Genomic DNA, 24726 nt, shown 5'->3' with positions numbered 1-24726 from the left:
TTTAAATTATTAGTAAATCCCAAAAAGTTATTCTAAGTAAATATAACATAATATTTTAATTTATAATATGTCGGTAAACAGATTTGTCACTATGATTCAGTCTCCAAAACTGACCTTGTTCGCCCAAAGAGCAATGACAATCATTCCAATAGTTGGAGACATTATGGTAAAACCACAATCTTCCTCTACGTTTGTGAGGGGTGGCTCCCTCATATGATAAGGGTTTTTAGGACATTTGTGTACTTTTAACCCAAAAGTACCAAAAGGAGAAAGATCAAAACTAAATGAAGATGAACAAAAGAAACCCCAATGACAGACATATGAGTACCAATTAAGATTCCGCAAATGAGATAGATCACGAGAGGATTTTAGGATAGAAATATGGTTAGGTGTGTAATGATGGTGAAAGAAGAATAACAAACCTCGACATACAAAGAGATAGGTTATACAAGAACATCCAAATCAAGATAACAAGAGATAAGTGTGTTTCATCACATCAATCACACGGATAATCAATGTTTTACACGTGCATAAAAAGGGTTACCAACTTAACATATGAGAAATTAACAATAATAATATAGGAACACATTTAGAACACACAAAATAAACTACATTCTTCGTTATCTTTGAAATTATACAATTTCAAAGTCCTTTTTGTACATAGTGTAAACATAAAAGATTTTCAAAATATCTCTGAGAATTTCTCCTGAGTTTCCCCTTGTAAAAAGTCCTCCCTTTTTATAATGATACAAGTCTCATATTTATAAGCTCCTTGTTGGATTACTACCCATTTTGGGTTTGTAACTAACTTAGTTTGAGCAACGTAGTTATTTGTACAATTTGGAGCAATTAAAGATGAACTTTAATAAAGTTAGAAACCACCTAACTTTTACACAAAAAGAGTCTATTTTCTAACTTTTAGTTACAACAAATGACATAAGTCACTTTTCAAAAAATAATTTCAAACCCATTAAATTGAAGAAAGAACTTGATGTCGGTTTTGTGAGGGTGGCCTCCTCCATGTCTTCATTTAATTTGTAAATTTCTTGTTCATCAACAATTTGATCTTTAAACACAAGTGTTTTGATTTTATCTAGAAGTCACCATTTCAAACTGTGAACTACTAGCCTTTATGAATATTGTAGCATTAGGATGATTGATCGTTTTCTTGAATTTCCTTGTACTTCTTTAATGCTTCTTAGAAACTTGAGGTTTCTAAGCTCCATGGTCAACAAATGAAGTGGCATTAGTAATATGATGTTCAATATCATTTAGTTGCCCTCCTTGAGCTTCAACAAGAACAACCATATCCAGAAATATGTATATAAGAGATCTCACTAGCTTGTTGACTTGAAGCACTCTTAATGATGGCAATGTGGGATGGTTCCATTAAGCCGTTTATTAGTAACAAAATAGCTTCAGTCTTGTGATCACCTTGAATCATCAATTCCTTTGATAAACGAATGCCATCTACATTTTTAAAGGCATCCAAGTCACATTTAGATTTAAGAGAACCCTGGCAATCATTCCAATTCGTTACTTGACATGACATATATCTTCGAGGCATTTTCGGAAAGAGTTCACGAGGGTTTGTGCCTTGTCTCTGCTTCATATTTTGCCTGCAGATCTACCAGAACACTTCCAAACTATAATATCCGACAAAAATCCCATTTCTATTATGCTTTGATGCATGTCCATACACTGTTGCATCGCTTCCAGAATTTTATGAATCTATAATAAGAAATGATTGAAACCAATCTCCTTACAGCTATGGCTTCAATCTTGCAATCGTAACATTCTATGTACTGTATAACAGTTTCTCTATTGCAGCGATTATATGTTGGGAAGTATTAATTTCTCTAACCACTTTCAGCCCCTTTAGCTTTGATCTTCGATCCAACTACATTCCACTATCTTTTTAATTCTTCTATCTTCCATTAATCTCCTTATTGTTTGAAACTAATCACACCTGCCCACTTCTGCATGCATGTTTCGCAAGGATGACATAAGTCGCAGAATTTTTAAGATCCAACTCAAAAAAATGGACTTTCTTGGTGAAATCAGCAAACAAATGAAAACCAAAAAAAAAAGAGTATTTTGAAGATCAACAATGGTTATGTGGTTTATTTACTCTAAAGTGTGTACTCAGACCCAAAAGAATATTAGAATACTATTGAAAAGCTTATAAGACTATTAGTTAAGAAGAAATAATCAAGCAATTTGACTATCATCCTCAATGAGGCCATCATAGGTGAAAGTCCTTCTAATATTTTTTTAATATGACAATAATGATGTTTGGGTAGAATGGAAGCCTTTTATTTTGGCAATGATCTTAAAGACTCATTTGTAGAGCTAAAGATCAAAAAGGAGTTTCTATTTTAGAACATGTTTGGTATTTGGTTCCAATTTGTTTGTTGGGTTGAATAAGTCTTGTGAAGATTTTTATAGAATAATATAAATTAATCTATTAATTTAGTTTATTTTTGAAGAATAGAAAAATATATTAAAAATTAACTAATTGTTTAGAAATTTTTAGTTCAATTTTTGAAATTTTTGTAAATTTTATAAATATATATTTTCATTATTAACATTAATAAAAAAAGGAGAGATTCCTTAAATTCTAATTTAAATGTATATTTTTAATATTTAATATATATGATTAATAATAAAACAAATTAAGAATTTTATTTTTTTTAAAAACAACAAATGGAAAACATTTAAATGAACAAACGTAATAAAATTTTCATATAACAGATATAGATGACCATCAAATTCCAAACCTACGACCACTAGATCTATATATATATATATTCAATACCATGGTAGCAGTCAATTACAAACAATTTAGTTTAGACCCTCGTGCATTTTTCCCAATCCATTCATATAGAGCTTCATTCTAGTTATGAGCCCCTCAAACATCTTCGTGACCAAGTCTGATGGATCACACTCTGTAAACACAACAGCAAAACAATAAGGATCAGCCATGCATGAAATACCCAGTCCAGCACTATATATTTTCTTAAAATTATAGTTGTTTGTGATAATTGTAAATGATAGGTAGGTAGATGGAGAGTTACTGTTCATATTCGACGTTAATCTTTTTAGCAGAGGAATGAGCAATGTGAGAAAACGCATCCGCAGATAAATGCAAAGTTGCATCGCCATTATCGCATCCAGCAGAAGAACAGTAATCCAGAATCTTTACGACAAGTGATCTTTTTCTGCATGGATTAACTCTTTCATTACTTGTTCCGCTCAAACACCGAATTCTGTACTTTCTTCCGCAGGCTGCCTGATTGTCCCAAATTGCGTCATTAGCCGCTCCAAAAAGATTGCCTGCTGGAAATTGCCTCTGATTGTATCCATAGCATGAAGTTGCTGCAAAACCCAAATTAAAAAAATCAACTAACCAGAAAATATAATAATAAATGGTCGTACGTACAACCTCTCAACTTATAATCAGAAGGAATATCAAATCAGAACCCCTTACAGTATAATCAGACCTAAAACAAAAGGTACTGGTGAAATGCTTTATCAAGCTAACGATAGTTACGAACATAAGGAGCGCCATAAAAAGTTGCTGTGCCCACATCTGCCACACAAAAATGAAGGTGAATCGCTAAACTTACTGAAATTATAGCAAATATAGTTGCATATAATGTCTTCATGATTATGTTGAATCACTAAGTTCAAATTGTTTTTCTTTACTGTCCAATAAGCCCGGGATCTATTATATAGAGTAGATGGAGAAGGTATTTCTTTACCGTATTTCTTACAGATTCTATTCTTGCTTCCACTAAAAGCATTAGGGTAGATGGAGAAGCTATTCGATGCCATATTGATGGATAGGAGAAGCTATTCGATGCCATATGCGAACACTTGACTTTTGCATACCAATAAATAGTTTTGTTGGAACTAATCAGATGGAATTAAGACATCGGTATTTATCCATTCAGTTGTGTCCAAGATCAGATGTCAAATTTTCGCAACTGCCCAGATTCTATTCGTAATTCGCTTCTCGATTTCGTTGTTGAATTGCTTACACGACTCCTTGATCTTTGCCAATTTCTTATGTGGGGAATTAACGTAGACGCATAACTATAACCTTCTAGAATTTATTATTTGTTATCTCGCTCTTTTCAATGTATAATCATGGGTACATTAATCTTTCAATGTAGAAGGATATAAGTTCTTGTGAAGTGGTGTCATTGTCTTGGTTTATGTTAGTTATTTTACATTTTTATAGATGTGTAAAGTAAGTTAGATAATTGTGATCTTCTTTAATGGTGTACCTCTTGTTGCATAATAGCTTCATTAATTCTTATTGTTTGAGCTTGGTCTCATTAGACTTTCTTTTGTTGTTTGGACTTCATCTCACATAGACTTTGAAGGTGTATCTACTACCACCTATTGTCTTTTTTTAATAGTGTGTTGTTCTCCTTTTAATATATAAAAAGCAATAAAGTCATTATTCATCAAGAAAAGTTACCTTTCCTTTTGATGTTTACTTGTTTGTTATATAGCTGTTCCTAAACTTCCTCATAATTTATTTTTTATCCTTATTATCCCCTTGGGTCATCCTCTCTTCCTTACATATTTTCTTTATTGTTGTCTCTCTATTTTTCTAACATTATTATGTCAACATATATGTTCTTCTTATTATCCTTCTTGTCTAATATCATTCGTCAATTAAATAATGCTTGTGTCCCCCTACTTAGCTATCACAATCTAAGAGGATGGGGCATGACAACTATTTTAGGAGTTTTTTTAATCTAGTTAAACATTTTTATCTAAACCTTTACTTCAGTTTGTCTTTGTCATTTCTAAAGGAAGAAATCAATGATCAAATTTGCTCACACTTACCCATGCTCTTAGAATTTTAGTGAATGAATACTTTATTAACAAAAAAGTTTACAAATAAATGACCTTATAAGATTCAAGGAATTAAAAGGAGCAATAAAGTCATTATTCATCAAGAAAAGTTACCTTTCCTTTGTTAGGGGTCCCACAGTTACTGAGAGGGGGGCGTCAATCAGTATCTAACCGGTAATAAGAATTTCTTTAGTTAAAACATGCAGAACATAATATAATAGTACCGGTATGCAAGAAATAATGCAATAAACAGAATCAAGAATATCCACATGTAAAGTACACTATAACACAAGATGTTAATGAGGAAACCCGGTGTGGGAAAAACCTTAGTGGGATTTGTGACCCACAATATTCACTCACTGGCCAATAAGAGAATATTACTTACAATAGGGGCCTACACATGCAAGAAGGCCAACTGCCTAGAGCTCACTGCTCAATGGGAAGTCACACTGACTTACAATAAGGATTATACTAATCCATAAGTTGTACTGCTTTACAATAGCATCTTCAATGCCAGATTCAGTACCGGTTCTTGCTCTGTTCTTTACATATACCCTTTGACCTATATTTCACACATTAGGTCTGCCTAATATTTTCCTTTATGCTTCTACCATCACTATTACAAATGTCTACAATGATCTCCTTTATATATAAGAGTCATTTTACAATTTGTCAAGTTGGCTTACAATAATAAATAAAATATTACAAAACAAAAATCCTGTCGGCCTCTGTGCCGGTATACTTTCTTTCTTTTGTGCCAATGTCGGTGTAGAGTGTTCTGCTGATGTCGGTGTACTATCTTGCCGGTGTAATGCTTTGCCAGTATAATGTCTTGCCGGTGCCATAGGGATGCAAGGTTGCCATCAATGACAAAACCTTCAATCACATACAATGTCTCATTGGAGTGTGCATATGCCAACAATCTCCCCCTTTGGCATTGATGGCAACACTCATGAGAAATTTCAAAAAGTATCCAAAAGTGTGCAGTCCAAAAATGTTACCAAAAATGTGAGAGCTCCCCCTGAGCATATGATTCTTGTGTTTTGAACTTTCTCATTCCACTACTCCCCCTTTGGCATCAATGACAAAGGTTGTCAAGATGTCAGCAAAGTTTGTAGTTTCAGCTATCCATAACCTCAACCTTGTAGCTTGGTAGTTATTATCTGAAAAAGATCTCCCAAAATTAGGTTTATACTATCCATAAACTTCTTACTATCTTTTATTGTTGTCTCAGTTCTCTTCACTATACCGATGAGATGCTGCAAATGCTCTGCTAGTGTTTTGCTACCCTGTGTTAGTGCCTCACAAATTTCCTTCCACAGAGATGCTAAATAGTCCAATCTAGGACTTAGTTTAGATGTCAAATGTTTTGCCTTATTTATTGTCCTTTCTTTCTCCCTTTCCAATTTGAGTAGTTCTTCCTCAAAATTTGCTATCTTCTCTTCAAAAGCTGATAGTAAATCAGGTGAGTTGACAAAGTTGTCTAGAAGTTTATTTATCTCATCCCGTGTCTTGCTTATTTTCTTGTCAATATCTACAGTCAAAAAGTTTATTTTACATGTATCCTTATACAGATTTTTGTATTCTTTCAACAAACTACATAGTTCCGGTAGAAGTGTATCAAAAATTCTGTTACACTTCTTTATTTCCTCATCAAAGAATTTCTGCTTTTGAATCTCTACCTTATCCTTCACTGATTCTTCCTTTATTTTCTCAATATTTTCTGAGATATATTTGCACAATGTATCCAATTGTCCTAAAGAATCTTTATTATCTATATTACAGTTGGGAGCTATTACCTTCAAAATTGGTATGGAATCATCAATTGCTTTATGAGCCTGTGAGCTGCAGTCAGTTATTTTCTTGATAGAATCAAGTAATACCTCAGTCACATTTGTTGACTTGAATGTTGATGATGATCCAACAATCTAAGTACCGGTGGTAGTAACCATGCTTGTATTGACCTCCGGTAGGTAAGTTTGTATCTGCATTTCTTTAAGCACTGGTTTTCCTACTTGACTGGTTACTGGTGGCACTGTTTCCTTATGTACCTATTCCGGAGCCTTTAGCTCTATTGGTTTCTCTGTATGTTGTGTTGACTCTATCTGTGACTCAGTCTCTACCTTTTTCTTTGTATCTTCTACCGGTTTCTCTGTTTCCCCTACTACCGGAGGCTCCTTAGCCATATTTGACTTGTCAATTGAATCCTTGTCCACTATTATGTTGATCTTTTGAGTATCAACATTTACAGTATATAGGACTTCAGAATTAGGATTGCTATCCTCTACATCCATACTTTCTGCTGCCGGTTGATCTTCAATAGTTGTTGTTTTCACCAGTGGAGGTAGGTTGTCTTTAACTTTGATGCTTGGTGGTCCACCAACTTTGCCTTTCCCCTTGTCTCTATCTTTCTGATATACCTTTATAGGTTTAGGGTTCCTGTACTCTTCTTGTTTTTCTTTGTCAACCAGGAATATATCCCATCCATCTTCTATTTCCTCTATCACTTTATTGACTCTTCCTGCCATTAGTGAAATATGCTAGTGTGCACTAGAGAATACTGACCAATTTTCTTGAGAAATCAAGTCATCAATTTCCTTAGGAGAGTTTATCAGATATACAGCAAGTAGTTTCTCAATTTTTATTTTCTTATCTAATTCTATCACTGCTTGCCTTCTGACCTCAAGTCTTTTGAATAAGTCATCAGGAGTTTCATTTGCTACTTCCATCAAAAATTTCTTGTACATGTCCATATGCAATATAACACTGTTCGCAACTTGTTCTTTCTCATCAGCAATTAGAGTGTCATAGATTTTCCCTATGTTCTTTAGTTTTCCTTCCTCTATGATTTCATTTAGCAGTACATCAAGAGGTGCCAAGTCTCTATTTGTCCTTTTCTTCTTCTTAGGTGTGAGTTTCTTCTTTGGGGTGGCCTTTCTAACCGAAGATCTCATGGCTTGTTACTTTTGCCTTATCCTTCTAGGTGAAGGTGTGGTTGTCGGTAAGGGATCTCTCTTTCTTACAACTCTTTTAAAAGTTGCTGGCATGTCACCTTCCGAAGAAGTACCTACCAGTGATAGATGAGTTTTAGGTTGTGGAGCTTCCAACTCATCCTCTGTTATGCCGGTTTTCTTCAATACATCTTCCTTAATGGCTTTTGCTTGCCTGGATTCTTTCCTTACAAATGCCTCAACCTTCTTTACTCTTTTCTTTGATTGTATTTGGCTTTCTATAGTCTCAGCATTACCAAATACTTCTTCCTTAGGTTCATTGGGGGGCTTCCAGAAGTGCTTTAGCATATGTTTCAACTATGTGGTCATTTGTTTCATAGCCCATCTCAGTTACCCAAATTGTTCTTGGAATGACCGCTTCCATCCAGATTTTATCTTTCTTAATAACAAAGCATATATCATCTTTTTATTTGTCTACTATTTTCTGAGATAACCTTATTCTTTTCTTCATTTTGGTCTTTAATGCTTGAAAGAAGTCATTTATATTGTTCTCCTTGTTCTCACCCATGTTATTGAATAGTTCAGTCAATTGCTTTCCTACCGGTATGTCATATCCAAGTTCTTTATAACCTATACCGGGAACCTATTTTGTTATGTGTAGCATTAGGCATACTAATAGATTTCCAAATCTAAAAGTTCCTTTCTTGTTCTTCTTGATTTTTCCAATGTTGTCAATTAGTTCATCCTTTAACCATTCACATATGTCAATTTTTGCATTGTCTGTTACCATATCATAAGCACTCTTAATGCATAAACTTGAAACTGAGTTAAGTCTATTAGCATGAGTGGCTTTATAACCTAATATCATATTGATGAATCTCACATTGACATCTTTTATATCATTAACCCTTAGAGATCTCTTGTCAAATGTTGCACCGGTTAGTTTTGTAACTAGGTCATTGGGAACCTTCTTGGTTTTATCTGGTCTCTTACCGGTGGTCGGTAACCCTGTGACAGCTTTCACAGCTTCCTTGGTGATCTTATGGATTGCATCTAACCAGAAAAATTCTCCATGTACTTTGCTTAAAACAATCGTAATCACATCCTTAGGAAATTCAGGAATGCTAAGGATTTCTGTAAATCCTAGGGTTTCAATAATCTTGTGTTCATCCTTAACATTGCCGGTATCATCACATATTATGGTTTTATACATGGTTTTGATTTCCTCATCTCCTAACTCTTCAATGTTATAGTGGATGTACATTTAGGGGTCTTTAGCATATACAACTCCCTTAGGAATTTGAGAAAATGCACCTAAGGTATCATCCTTCTTTGCTATCTTGAGAACTAACTGAAATACGGGCCTAGGTCTTTTTATTACCTCAACAATAGTAGGGTTTGCTATGTATTCAATTGCAGAGGTGGATGCCATGATTAAATACCTTTTACTACCTTGGATGGATGATTGCTTGGAGTGTGCTTGCTTCTTGCTCAAAATGCCTTAGCTCGGAATCTTCGCGCTCTCTGAAAATTTGAAATCACAGTGAAATGAAAATGGAGCCAAAACCTTACTTTTATAATGTCTTTTCGCCATCTACCACATTAATTGCATGCCAGTTAAGTATTCACTTAACATTGTCTGCCAGTAATAAGTAATTTTCAACTTCTTATCTCTAATCGAGGGAATAATTAGCACATGTGTCATTAGATTGCCAAACACTCAAAGAAATTTTATTCAATTAGATGAAGAATTTCTTACCGGTGGAGCACTGCTCTGTCCTACCGGTGAAGTATCACTTTGTCCTACCAATGAAGCATTGGTTGGTTCTACTGGTGGAAAAGTATTCCCAATATTTAGTTCAGCTTTTCTAATCCACTGTTTTGAGAATTCTCGCTTAACCTCTTCAAATTTTTCTTTACCTTTCAAGCTAGCATTTTTGTTGTCTACCAGTGTTCCTTTATTTCTACAAAATTTAGCAATATGCCCAATCTTGTTACATGCATAACAAGTTACATTATTCTTCTGAATAGCTTTCCCATAACCTATGCCGGTTTGTGTTCTGCATTGATTTGATAAATGTCCAAATCTTCCACAAACATAACATCTCACATTCATTCTGCAGTTTTCAGAGTTGTGACCAACTTTGTTGCATTTTGAATATTGACCGATGGGTGTGTTGATATTCTGATAATTCCTAGATCTACATTCATTTTCTCTATGACCATACTTATTACAGTTAAAGCATTTTCCATTGAATTTATAATCATTAGGTTGTCTTACTAGTTTGTTGTGATCCTGAGTATTTGCAGTACCAGAGCTTTCACCAACTTCAAAGCCAATTCCAGAAGTGTCACCTTTAGGTTTTTGATTCTTCAACAAAGTACCAAGTTCCTCTAAGCTTTTCTTGAATTTTTCTTTGTGTTGATTTGTAGTTTCCAGTTCTCTTTCCAAGATTTCTTTTTATCTCATCAGTTCATTTGAGTCATTCTGAGTATGCATCAGATCTGTCTTCAACATGTCATTTTCATAGCTAAGTCTTGTGTTCTCATTTGCTGCATCACTTAGTCTTCTGGACAATTCTTCTTCATTCTTCTTCCTATCCTCAATCTCTTTGCAAAATCTCATAGTCATATCCTACATTTCATTTTTTGTTGTCATGATCTCTTGTTTCAACTTGCTTATCATATCATTGAGTGATTCCTTTTCATCATTCTCATTTTGCAATTTTTCACAAAGTTCTCTTCTCTTATTTCTTGCAACAATAAAATTTTCTTGAAGTGCCTGAATGATATCCTGAGCTGCCCTTAAATCATCTTCTAATTTGATATTGTTCAATTTCTCTGCATCATAGTCTGTAAGAGCTCCTTCAAGTTGCTTCATCAGATTTTCCATCTTTACCAGTGTCAAGATCTTCCTCAAGCTATTAGGCTTCTAAAAATAGAGGACCAAGCTCTGATACCAATTGTTAGGGGTCCCACAGATACTGAGAGGGGGGGGGGGGTGAATCAGTATCTAACCGGTAATAAGAATTTCTTAAGTTAAAACATGCAGAACATAATATAACAGTGTACCTGTATGCAAGAAATAATGCAATAAATAGAATCAAGAATATCCACATGAAAAGTACACCATAACACAAGATGTTAATGAGGAAACCCGATGTGGGAAAAACCTTAGTGGGATTTGTGACCCACAATATTCACTCACTAGCCAATAAGAGAATATTACTTACAATAGGGGCATGCACATGCAAGAAGGCCAACTGCCTAGAGTTCACTGCTCAATGGGAAGTCACACTAACTTACAATAAGGATTATACTAATCCAATAACTTGTACTTCTTTACAATAGCATCTTCAATGCCAGATTCAATACCGGTTCCTGCTCTGTTCTTTACATATACCTTTTGACCTATATTTCATACATTAGGTCTGCCTAAAATTTTCCTTTATGCTTCTACCATCACTATTACAAATGTCTACAATGATCTCCTTTATATATAAGAGTCATTTTACAATTTGCCAAGTCGGCTTACAATAATAAACAAAATATTACAAAACAAAAATCCTGTCGGCCTCTATGCCGATATACTTTCTTTCTTTTGTGCCAGTGCCGGTGTAGAGTGTTCTGCTGATGCCGGTGCACTATCTTGCTGGTGTAATGCTTTGCCAGTATAATGTCTTGCCCATGCCATAGGATTGCAAGGTTGCCATCAATGACAAAACCTCCAATCACATACAATGTCTCATTGGAGTGTGCATATGCCAACATCCTTTTGATATTTACTTGTTTGTTATATAGTTGTTCCTAAACTTCCTCATAATTTATTTTTTATCCTTATTATCCCCTTGGGTCAACCTCTCTTCCTTACATATTTTCTTTATTATTGTCTCTCTATTTTTCTAACATTATTATGTCAACATATATGTTCTTCTTATTATCCTTCTTGTCTAATATCATTCGTCAATTAAATAATGCTTTTGTCCCCCTACTTAGCTATCACAATCTAAGAGGATGGGGTATGACAACTATTTTAGGAGTTTTTTTAATCTATTTAAACATTTTTATCTAAACCTTTACTTCAGTTTGTCTTTGTCATTTCTAAAGGAAGAAATCAATGATCAAATTTGCTCACACTTACCCATGCTCTTAGAATTTTAGTGAATGAATACTTTATTAACAAAAAAGGTTACAAATAAATGACCTTATAAGATTCAAGGATAGGAAATCCACCTTTTAGTGTACCAAATCTCTAGACTTATTAGATATTGTTCATCAAGATTTCTTCTTTATGCCTCATGTTCACCTACAACCAAATCTTCCAAAATGTTTAAGGGGAAGGTTAATACACCAACTAGATGAACCCTAGGAAGTATAATTTTTGAACCCTGCCCCTTATTTATACAAGGAAAAATTATTAAAAATATTTGAAGACCAATATTTGATTATAATGTATTTCTCTTTGTAGATATGTCAAAAACAATTCACTAAAATAAAGACATTGATGTCGAGTGTAATGCAATTTTTTGGATTTTTTTATAACATTGTTTTTTATTAAGGAAAAATTGGGTTTTGAAGGGGCCCTAGAACCCCATATACAAAACGCTGCCATAAAAATAAACGAAGCCACCCAACATCCAACTATCAAAAAAAACTCAAAAAAGAGACCTAAACCAGATCAAATCCAATAAGACAAAAATGAACAAAGAAAGTTGTAACCAAGATGTTTTGGAGCCTCAACAACTTCAGCTTCAAGCTAATCTAGGTTCTAAGATTGGTTTTGCATATTGTGCAAATCATTTTTTGCCTACTCTATGGATTTCTTGAGATTTGCTTTGGTTTGGGCACAAGGACCCTTCTTGTCCAACACCTTCTTACCCTCCTTTGCATTACCAAGATCAATGAAAGTCTTGTTAGAAGACATAGCATCCTACAATTTCTACAATTTATTCACCAACATCTTGATGCTTTCAGCATTGTTGGGAATCATCCACTAGCTCATATTAACAAAGTTGGTGAGGTTACCATCTACTCTTTTCATTTTTTCGTCAAGCGCCCTAATATGGCCTTCATAATCAATCTTCATAAGACTAGCATCCTTCGCAATACTCTCCAATATTGCCAGCATCTTCTTCTCATCAACCTACATCCTTACATTACTATAGGCTTCAAATTTTCTCTTTAGAGAGAAAATATTAATGTTTACTTGGCTCATCTCTAGGAAAAGCCACTTAGACATCCTAAACTGGTCCACTACAACATCGTGCACCGCCCTTAACAAATACTTTAAGTCCTCATTCTTACAACTCATAAATGGAGAATCCTTCTATAAATATTTAGGAAATAAAGGTTGAGCTTCCTTACCAAACTCATTCTTGTGGGGGGGAAGGAGGGTCATTGTTATAACTCGAGATATTTCTCTCCACACTAGTGTTATTGGCAGGTTCAAAGTGTATCCCTACTAATTCCTCAGCATCCATCTCCCGATCCTAAGGACAAGAAGAAATAGAATTCATCCTCTTCCTTTTAGTGAATCTTCCCTTTTCATCGTGAGGAGAATTGGAAGAAGCACTACCCTTTGTCTCCCAATCATCCTCTCCTGATTCATCATCCCCTCCACCATACTCTATCTCCATTTCCTTCCCTAAACCAGTAACTGATTCCTCAGAAATTTTTAGAGTAGGGGGGAAATGCTGCTTACTTTTCCCTTTGGATGAAGATGACAAAGACTTGACATACTCAATAATTAAGAGGATTAAAATTTGTTTGTTATCTTTCCTAGTTGTTATTCATTTCATAATGTACATTTGTTACCTAAGAATTGGGCACCCTCCTTTAAAATTTCTTCTAGTTTTATCATATTTTTTATATTCTATTAAAATATGTCTTGAATCCTAAGCAATTCAGTTAGAGGGTTCTATCTTTGTTTAGCCTATTTCAAAAGGATTATTTTTTTCAAAATCACTTTCTCTATTTGGATATATCTAAATTCATATTATAACCCAACAAAATTATAAATAATTCCTATGAGAATGTCACTTGATTTCTCATGATTAATTATTAAATTTTAGGATGTGCATATGAGTTCAAATGGATGATTAAATATGGTATCTTCATTCCATATTTTTGAAACATTTTAGAGTCCTATATGTCAAAAGAAATTGATTGAAACTCCTTACCCATAAGCTTGCTATTTCAATCAAGCTTCCTAAATTCATTCTTATAAATGACTCGGACTAATATGTCTTTACTTTCTTGTACTTTTCCCTAACCTCGTACATTATATGTAATGGTTGTATTGTTTATAAGTTCTTATTCTACATGTGTTTTATGGTCAAACTAAAACTTGATTTCCCTTTTAGTGGTTTTTTTTAGTTTCAAGTCTCATTCCTTCACTATACTTGTAATCAAATACTGTAAATAAAAAATGTAAGTGCTTTTAACTTGTTGAGGAAACCTTACATATATTACATTCATATTATGTATCAAAGAGAAATAATTAGTTGGAATATTATTTTTGTGCAATTATGAGTTTTATCTAATTGATAAATCATAGATCCCTTTTGTAAACCATTGGATGAAATCCTCAGTGATCAATATTTAAAAATTTATACTCAATGCACTTTTCATTCTACTATTTTTTGACAAGTGGCATAGGTTGTTATTCATGTTAATTAATCACCTCACATTCAAAGTATGGCCAATCCCCATTATTGTGCAATTAGTATAAATTCTATTGACAACCCTTTAGTAAAATGGAATAAAGAACCATCCTTTGATAATGATGTTGTTTATCTAGTCATAGGTTGTTAATCCAATAAATTTTAGTTACATTGGTAGATGATATTGGAACCCAAGTGTGGCATAAGGTGTACTAATACATCATTATTTGGGAGCATGCAATCACAAATATGACTTGACACATGAAAAGAGTTACATGTTTGTGATAGGTAAGAACAAAATATAAGCTCTTTATGCTTCCAAAAGTCATGGATTAGGGAGATGACTTCTAGATTCAAGATTTTCTCATCATATGGCATCTTTGTTGTCTATATTCCCTTCATTTGAACCTTGTAATATGCCACCTATTTTCATGGGAAATAATCCTTATATGAATGTAACTAGGAGGGAATATTAGAGATGGCACCTTCAAAAATGTCTTGTGTACCCCTCTTGAGAAAAAATATCCTTTCCATCTATCAAATCACTCATGGTGGAGTAGGAAAGACTATAGAATTTACTCTTGATTTAGTTATCATTAAATACTTAGAGAGAAGAGAGGCCATTTCTGATAGGGTGGTATCATACATCTTGATTGTACTCCTTTATAGACATCATTTTTGTTAATGAATTTGATCCTTCACATGATGGTCATACTTTTCTAGTGGATTTTAATTTTGAGAATTTTGGTTACTTGAACTTGGTTAATCTCTTATTTGATCTAGTTCTTGAGTCTTGTATTCAATCAAATCCATATGTACTATTTCTTTTGATGATGTTTATGTTGTTATAGATTTGTCTTCTTGTGATTTAATGCAACAAGACTTGGGATAATAGATGTTTTATTATATTATAGGGTCTTCGTCTTAGTGTTTGTGCCCCTTGACTTGATCAGAGACCTGATTATGCTCATACATGTCAAAAAATTCTTTCTCCCCAATGATGCACCCAACTGCCACCTTGATCTTGCCCCAAATTAGGGCAGGACTAGGGCATGGGACCCTAGTCCCCCTTAATGGGTACCTATCCTTGGGCCCATCCCCCTAACCTATCTCAAATTTGAAGTGAGAAAACCTCTCTATGTTGGCTCATGTCGAAAAATTAATTAATTAATCCTACTAGCAAGTATATAAGAGGGATTTCCCCTCTCATTTGATGATTATGAAATTCAATCAAGCATCTGAGTATTCAAGAGATCAAGCATTCAATAATTCAAGAGAAATTAAGCATTTTCAGTCTTCCTTCAAGCTTTGGAGTAACAATAGAGTCAAGATTTCAAGAATTGAAGAGGAGATCATCATTCTAATTCATGAAATCATATTTCCATGTGGAGGCAAGAAAAAATTCACAAGGAGGTATAAGCATTTCATTTTCAATTAACTCAACATCCGCTCAAAGAAGAGGATTTCTACTTTCGGTCATTTCAATTACATTATTTCAACCACTTGGTTAATTCCAACACTGGGGTTTGACCTAAAGGCAAATCCCAATTCCCAACACATTTTCCTTTCCTTTTGTGTGTAGGAAGCAAGTGCGTAGCTATACCTCTAGAATTAAGCTTTATTTGCAGAGACAAAAACTCTTTTCAATGCATGGAAAGTTCAGAGGACCAAGAGGGTGGGTTACCCAGTCCAGACACACGGTCACTACTACTTTTGGCAAATTTCATAGAGTAGCTCCAAGTCATCTCAAACTTCTCAGATCTAGGTGCACGATGAAATCTCAAATCTGTAGCTCGTTGTTTTCTCATATTTGTCTTCATTTCCAGCACTTAGTCTTAATTCAACTACTCAACTTACAAGAGAGGGTCAAACACATTCCATTTCAATAAATCTACTCAGTATTAATTCGTAATCTTATTAGTGACTGAATCTAGTGGATTTACCAACTCTTTTGAATGTAAAGGCATCTCCCCTCAAAGTGAAAATAGGTGATTTGGTGATTTCTTCTTCATTGTTGCAAATTGCCATGTCGCCTAATTTTCCCCTTCACATTTTGGTGAACCCGACTCCTTACACCCTTAATTCTGATTTTTGTTAAATTCACAAAAACCCTAATATTTAGATTCAAAATTGAGCTTGTTATTTATTCAAATTGGATTGATTATTTTAGATCTTAGAACTCTTCAATTTTAAAATTCAAGTTTTCATTTACATGTTCAATTTTCATAAAATTTAAAATTAAGCAGTTAAATAAATAAAAAGAACCCTAGTTTTTAATTTTAAAATTGAACTTGTGGATTGTGTAGATCTTGAATTAATTTTTCAGAATTCACTTTCCCACCTTACAATATTCAAATTTTCAAATTTAAATTTTTTAAATTAAGTGGTTTATGCAACAAACCCTACTTTTAAAATTTAAATTAATCTTGTGCACTTTTCAATTTACCTTTAAGCATTTAATCAATGTAATTAGATATAAAGCTCATAAAAGTTGGCCCTTAACCTTAAGAGTGCCCTTTTTTGTTTCTTTCTTTCAATTAATCATTTTATTAAACATCCTAAGTGTGTCCTATTTCAATTTTCAAGGCTTGTTTTCAAATATCTAGACATCTCCAATTCTCATATCCTTTTAGAATTCACATTAAAATCACAATATCTTGCTTCCCCTAAATTTTTTTAAAAAGTTGACCAAACCAGGTAGTATACTACCCGGTCTCAACTTTTTTTCCTCAAATTTTGGGAGCCTATTTTGTTTGTATTTTACTGGTCAATTCCAACTTGATTTCTGAAATTTAATTGATTTTAGGTTTCCCTAAGGTCGAAAAAAAATCTGAATTTCAAGATTTCAATTTTCAATTTAAATTTTAAAATTAAGTGGTTAATTACTGTATCAACTTAAGCTTCACCTGAGAGAAATTACCTGCAAACTCATTAGTCTATCAGGTAAATATTACTCAAGCTTCAACCAATGAAACAACATGAAATGAAAAACTAAATAAAAGATTATACCTTCATGATTTATGTCTCATTGTGTCCTAACCCCATTGTTCTTGGTTGCAGATGATTTTTCTCTTAGACAAGCACTGGTAGCTTCCAAGATGGAAAGTGCTGAATGGACTGATAATTGATATGATATGCAAAACTAAACTATGATAATAATTTATGCTAAATTGCTCAAAAAAAACTCTAAAAATGCTAAGAAAATGAACTCACACATGCAAGATAAAGACTCCTAATTGACTATAAGATTAGCTATTAGTTTCAAAAATGGCTTAGGAGACCTCTATTTATCAATTTTTGAGTGCATAAGCTTAGGTGGCAAAGATCAATGGTCCTGATTAAATCTTGCAAATTGGATGGCTATGAGCAAGAGGTTGAGATATGAGAGAGAAAGGTGGAAGATGTTCCTCCTACACCTACAAGATGGAGGAAAAGGTGGAAGGAGAAGCCAAGTTTCATTCATCTCACCATGACTAAGAAGAAGACTTGAGAGAATATAGGATAGTGGAGGAGATTTAGGGATAAGAGGACAAGTGGACTCAACTTCCTCCAAAGATGGAGGAAAGTTGGAGAGAATATAGGGAGGTTGAGGAATGTGTGTACGTACACATTATTTGAAGAATAAATTGGAAGTTGAAGATAATGATGAATATTAATATTAAAAATATTATTATCCTAGCCACATTATTGATGAGTTGGCAAAGAAGAAGTTATGTGGAGATGAGGGCGAGTTGGAAAAAGAAGATTAAATAATTAAGAAATTATTTAATTGATAAGACTATAGGATAGTGGATAGAATAATAATTAAATACTAGATATTTAATTAATTGATTAGAAGAAAGGATAAATGAATTAATTAATAAAATGTTTTAATTAATATTATAATATGAAATGAATTAAATAAATTAATCTTTTCAAATTAACTATTGAATAGAAGAATAATTATTATTATTTTTTTTAATAAAGGGATAAAACTTTATTAATAATCAGAAACCAGCATTACACAAGAAAACCAGAGCCACAAGGCTCCAAAAGAGAACAACAAACCCAACCAAAAATCATCCAGCTTCATAACTATCCATATCCTCAGCAAAGATCTTATGCAAGTCCTAATAGTAATAAGGGGAAGGATGCTCCCAACCCTCAACTTTCCAAACATCACCATGTTATGAAGCTCACTTAGCCAAACAATCCACAACTCTATTCCATTCATGATAAATGTGGATGAGAGACACCATCTCCATCATAGCACTAATTTACAAAATCTGGTGCATAATCCCTACCATCTACCAATTAATCTCACTCACCTTCTGCTCAATCAACATATTAACAATAATCTGCAAATCTAATTCACAGATAACCTTACGCCACCCGAGCTCATATGCACGCTCGAGGGCATAAAAAATTGCTATTCCCTCCATAAAATTATTAGACTGTTTCCCTTTATGTACTGAAAAGAAGAAAAACACATCCCCCATACAACACCTACCAACACCCCCAATCTCAGCAGGACCTGGATTACCCTGAGAGGAGCCATCAGTGTTAGTCTTAATGGAATCATCCTGAGGGGGCAACCATCTTCCCACCCTTTGAACCTTATGCTTAGAACGTCTACCTCTCTTGAGACAAGATGAGACATGGGACATCTCCTGTAAACCCAACCTACTCACAATATAAGCCTCTCCTTTATCCTAAGGAAAATTCACCTCACATTTTACTTCGACTGTGTCTTGGATCATGCCAATGATTCTATTCCACACTTGTTGAAATAACAGTTTGACTTCCCCAAAGATCATCCTATTCCTCTCTAGCCAGATCTGCCAAAGTATGAAAATGGGCCCAATGAGCTAGACAGTCTGGAGAAAAGAGGACAAAATAGGAGGCATGTCCAAATTGCTCGAAAACTCCACCAAAGAATCCACATGAACACATGGGTGCTTACACATTCCCCACCAGTAATACCAAATCAGCAATGAGAAAGGACATCTGAAGAATAGGTGAGAGAAATCCTCCTCTCCATTACCACACAAAAAATAGATGGAAGGCCTGTGGAACCCACACTTGCGAATATTGTCCCAAGTTAGACATCTAATCAAAGCCAAAGTCCAAGCAAAAAGAAGAATAATTATTAAATAAATATAAAACATTTATTTAATTACTCATAGCCAATTTTATATGTATACATTTTTCCCCTCTTTGAAATGATGTTGAGACAACATTGTTTCAAATATTAAATCAAGTCTCAATAATACCCCCGACGAAGATGAAAATATTGATTTTGTGCCCCCTCGGGAGATTGATCATGAAATTGTTGAAAATTTTGAGTGAGTGATTAATCTGATGATAATTCATTGAAAATATTTGAAAATAGGCCTCTTAATTATATTCATTTGAAAAAAAAAAAATTGCCCCACTTGAGATAATTAATTACCCCTTCAAAAAATAAAAAAGGTAATAATAAAATTAACCTAGGCCAATTTTATTCTCATTTGTAAATTTGTCATCTTTTAGAGAAAAAAGAATTGGAGTGTTGAGCTAGAAAGATGGTGATCCAATACGAGAGCCATCGATTTGAGCACTCATCGATACAAGAGACCTACTGAGTACGACGCACCAGTGAGCGACCTATCCTAATCTTGGTTTCTAATTTTTCATACAAGTTTTCATGTTATTCACATGTTTTAGGGCTAGTTTGAAATTTTTCCAATTTCGGCACTTCGTTCTCACACATTTGTTTGGTACTTTAGAACATTTATCATTTTGGTTAACTCATTTGTTAATTTTGCGCTTTTGTCGTTTATGTTCAACCCTTTACTTGGTATGTTAGAGTAAATGTTAGGTTAGCACCTGTGACAATTAAGTTCACGCATTTGATTGATATGGTAGCGCTTTTGATAGATTTATCGCTTTTGCATTATGTGTTCTCACATTCATCTTCTGGGTTAGCCCTTTCATCTGTTTTAGCACCTATGCATTATAGGATAGCGTTTTTGTTTAAAATTGAATTTTTATAATTTTGGCAATGTTAAAATTCAATCAGATGAATTTGATAGATGATTGATGTGTAATTTTTGATATATTGTTAGACGATTAATGATGATTAATCAATGATTGATTTGATTGATTGATAGATTGATTGATAAATAGGATTGATGTTGGTTTGCCTGATTGATGAGTTGATAAAAGCTTGATTTATTGATCATTTGATTGATACCTTCATTTTCTTGATAGAAAAAGATTTGATTTAAAATGATTATTTGATAGGATAGATGATTGATAGAAAACTTGTCTAATTAAAAAGGAGAAACTAGATGTTCTCCAGTGTTGGGAAAAATTCTCGGCTATGCGCCATTTAGTTCTAGAGTTGATTTAGGATGAGATTAGACATATTGATGCATGTGGATTACGTCACCTGTTATACATGCCTGACATTACACATAATAAGGGGTTGTTGACTGCATTAGCGGAGAGATGGCACAACAAGCACAACATGTTTCACCTACCCATTGCTGAAATTAGTGTAATGGTCAAGGACGTGTATTGGTTCCTCCACATCCTTGTGACTGTCGAGCTCATCCAGTACGACTACCGGGATATTGATGGGGCTGAGGCTTGCAGGACAGTGTTTGATGATTAGAGCATCGATGGGGGAAAGATTCAATGGGAGGACATGATTATGCACTATGATACTCTCTCACTGATACTCGCAAGCTTGATTCATGGGTTTATATGTCCTGATAGAAGATCTCGAGGATTTGTCATTGGATGGGGAGGTATTTTGCAGAGCATGATGCAACATTGTACTCGGTATGAATGGGGTGTATATATGCTTGCTCATTTATATCATGATTTACACCGGGTTTATGATGGCAAAGAGAGTCTCTCATCTGGATGCACACTACTTCAGGTTTGGTGCTGGGAGCACATTGCTATTACCCGACTGATACATGATAGAGTTCACGGTGATTTTCAGCCATTTGTATATTTGTATAGAGGTATCATTACTCAACTAAAGTTGGGTAAGCTTGAGTATTGGTGATGGGTTTTAGATTCCATGGATACTATTATTTGGAGACCATATGTTAATTGTGAGCCTTGGTTGGAGGACACTTAGATTTTGCCATTGATTTTACAGAGTAGATATTTGATCGAATGCAATCCTTATATTAGTGAGAGACAATTGTTTGGTCGCATTTTGAGATAGTTTGGTATTATTCAACACATGCCTTTTGTTGTCATGATGTCTGCACGGTGGTACAAGGACATACAAGATTGGGGTCCTTCATTGTCTTTTGACATAACATATGCAAAGTTTTTGGATGTTCCTATTGTAGCATATGATTTGAAACCAAACATTTTGAATGCGGAGATCACATTTGATTATGCTCAGTACCTTTTTTCATACCCCTTTCCTCGCATTACTTATCTAACAGACCCTCCTCCCAGCTCAGGAGATGAGGAGGATGATTTAGATGATCCTATTGTCCAAGGATGGAGATGAAGGAGAGTTTAGATATTCTCGTGAAGCACAAAGACAAGTCAGTACCTTTTTTCACACCCCTTTCCTCGCATTACTGGATCACATACAGGAGGTTGGATCTGGCACTCTCTCAGCTGACACTATGAGTGTTTGCATTCTACACTCTTATAAGAATATTTGATGTTGTCATTGATGGCAACCAACTAGCAATAGGTATCTACATGCACCGGCAGATATCATACACCAGTAGACACCAGCACTGGCAAGTGCTTGCATCGGCATTTAGATTACATCGGCAACAAAGCATACCGGCACTCAGGGTGACATGGGATTAACTTTAATTTATTGTAATATAATTATCTTTTGTAAGCCGATATGGTATATTGTAAAAGACATGTATATGTATGAGATCTTATAGATCATTTTGTAATGATAGAAGAAACATAATAATGTATGGTAGAAGATAAGTGTTAAGTGGCAGCAAAGGGTTTTGGTTAAGGTGTCTAGATGAGCTGAAACCAGTATTGAACCTGGCATTAAAGATGTTGTTTTGAGAAATACATTATATTGGATTTAACTATCCATTTTGTAGTCAGTGAGACTCTTCATTGAGTAGTGAGCTCTAGGCTGTTGGCCTCCCTGCATGTGTAGGCCCCTTTATTGTAAGCAGTATTTATTCATTGGCCAGTGAGTAAATATTGTGGGTCACAAATCCAACCGAGGTTTTTCCCACATCGTGTTTCCTCGTTAAAATATCTTGTGTTATGGTGTGTTTCTATGTTGTCTCTATTATTTTTGTTTACTGCATTAATTCTTGTTTACCGGTACACTATTTTTAGTGGGAAAGTTAGAAATAAGTTTAAATATTCATCAAACCGGTTAGACACTGATTCATGCCCCCCTCTCAGTATCTTTGGGATTATCATTGAATCTATTAATAAGCATATTGTACCAGGATGGGAAGTAAACACCGCATTGGTAGTGACTATATGAGGATATGGTCTTAGAAAGTAGGGATCTATCCAACTACTCCTTTACCCGACAAGATAGATACCAACAGTGGTGGGGTCATGGGACCTCCTTAGAGGAGTAGGGATCAAGGATCTGGGCCATCTAGAGGATCTTCTCGTCCACAATGTTAGAGATGAACAAATTCAGGCAGGAGTAGTACAGGGCATCCATGAGACTTGATTTGATATTATGAGACATATGTATGTTAGTTATTATTTATTTGATATCATTATATACTTGGAATTTTTATTGTTTTATGATGATTATGATTCATGATTTATTATGCATGCTACTTTTATGATGATGACATATATGTTCTCTATTCATTGATTACATGGATGATGCTTTATTGATCTATATGCAGTGATTACATGGTTGATATGATGATGATCTTGATTACATGGATGATATGATGATGATATTGATTCTATCTAAGACTTATATGATCTTCATGATAATGATGATGTGAAATGATTTTAAAAATTCAATGATCTATATGGAAAATGCTTATAATGAGGACATATGCAAATGGATTTTTTTTTTATATTTCTTGATATATATGCATGTAATGATAAAATGATGAAATGATTTACATGAAATGCATTGGATTTTGAGTTTTTTGATTGCAATATGATGATTATGTATGATAATGCTTATAATGATGAGGTGATCAAATATAAACAATGATGATGTAATAATATGGTTAATGATTCTAAATGAACAAATGCAATTAAATGAACCTAATGAAAATGATTCTAAATGAAACTAATGATAACTAAATGCAAAAGATGATAATGATAAATTAATCTAATGTAACTAATAATGATATGATCAATGCAAATGACACTAATGCAATCCTAATGCAATTAAAATGAATGCAACTGATAAAAGATGAATGATAATAACATGCGAACCTAAATGAAATGTACCTAGATAATTTGAATGCAAACTAATGTAGCTTATCATGACCAATGCAATTATTTTTGTTTGTCCAAATATACTCTATATTTATTTTGACCATTGATCTCAAATGAAATGCATATAATGCAACTAACAATGAATTAATCTAAAATGATCTAACTTAAATGATATTGCCATTCCTCACATGCTTTCTTGTAATAGTGGTTAATTTCAACAATGAGCTTTTAAATGTTTTAAGAAAATACAAACAACTTGACATAATGATTCAAGATGACCTAAGTGCTTCTTACATGGATTTTGATATAGAAATTTTATACAAGAAACTCGATATGATGAATCAAGTTGACCTAAGTATTTCTTTCAGAACAAACAAGGATTATCTATTTTCATGCATGACTTGGAATGTCCTCCTTGATCTTTTGTCAATCATATCCTTAGGCAAGTACATACCTTACTAAGAGATAAACCACAGACAACAAACAAAGAATATTACCATGCCTCATCATAGCTCCTCTAGTCATGGACTTCATCGAGTTGTGTAGGACACATGATTAGTGAAAATTAAGATATACACATTGAATCTTGTGTGTCGTACATATGTTCTCATGGTCATTAATTGATATAATTATCTTGATGAATGATCATTGATAATCCTTCATTACTTGTTGGTTGAATCTTTGTATTCTGAGTTTCACAATCTTGTTGTTACAAATCTCTTGATCTTCGTTGCCTTGTTGTTTATCGTCTGTTTCAAAACCCGAGGTGTTTTTGGTTTTTCTAAGTTTTTGAATGTTTTTGTTTTTCTAAGCTTTTAAAGATGCCTAAAACA

General features: G+C 33.9%; 1 protein-coding gene across 2 annotated transcripts; it reads right to left on the bottom strand.

Annotated features, from left to right (window-relative positions):
• Positions 1 to 2772: 2772 nt before the first annotated feature.
• Positions 2773 to 3697, bottom strand: LOC131037839 (EG45-like domain containing protein). 2 transcript variants are annotated; one of them, XM_057970071.1, is made up of 3 exons: positions 3554 to 3697; positions 3078 to 3378; positions 2773 to 2948 (listed from the first exon to the last, which is right to left on the bottom strand). In XM_057970071.1, exons 1-3 carry the CDS (start codon positions 3666 to 3668, stop codon positions 2942 to 2944), a joined length of 423 nt encoding a protein of 140 aa, XP_057826054.1. In that variant the 5' UTR covers positions 3669 to 3697; the 3' UTR covers positions 2773 to 2941. The 2 variants fall into 2 exon arrangements, 1 of the variants encoding a protein (XP_057826054.1); XR_009371842.1 differs by lacking the exon at positions 2773 to 2948 and having other exon boundaries at positions 3245 to 3378; positions 3504 to 3689.
• Positions 3698 to 24726: the final 21029 nt, after the last annotated feature.

The sequence above is a fragment of the Cryptomeria japonica genome, chromosome 3 (genome assembly GCF_030272615.1).
Source record: "Cryptomeria japonica chromosome 3, Sugi_1.0, whole genome shotgun sequence".
NCBI lineage: Eukaryota > Viridiplantae > Streptophyta > Pinopsida > Cupressales > Cupressaceae > Cryptomeria > Cryptomeria japonica.
This window is presented reverse-complemented; position numbering and strand designations above follow the sequence as displayed.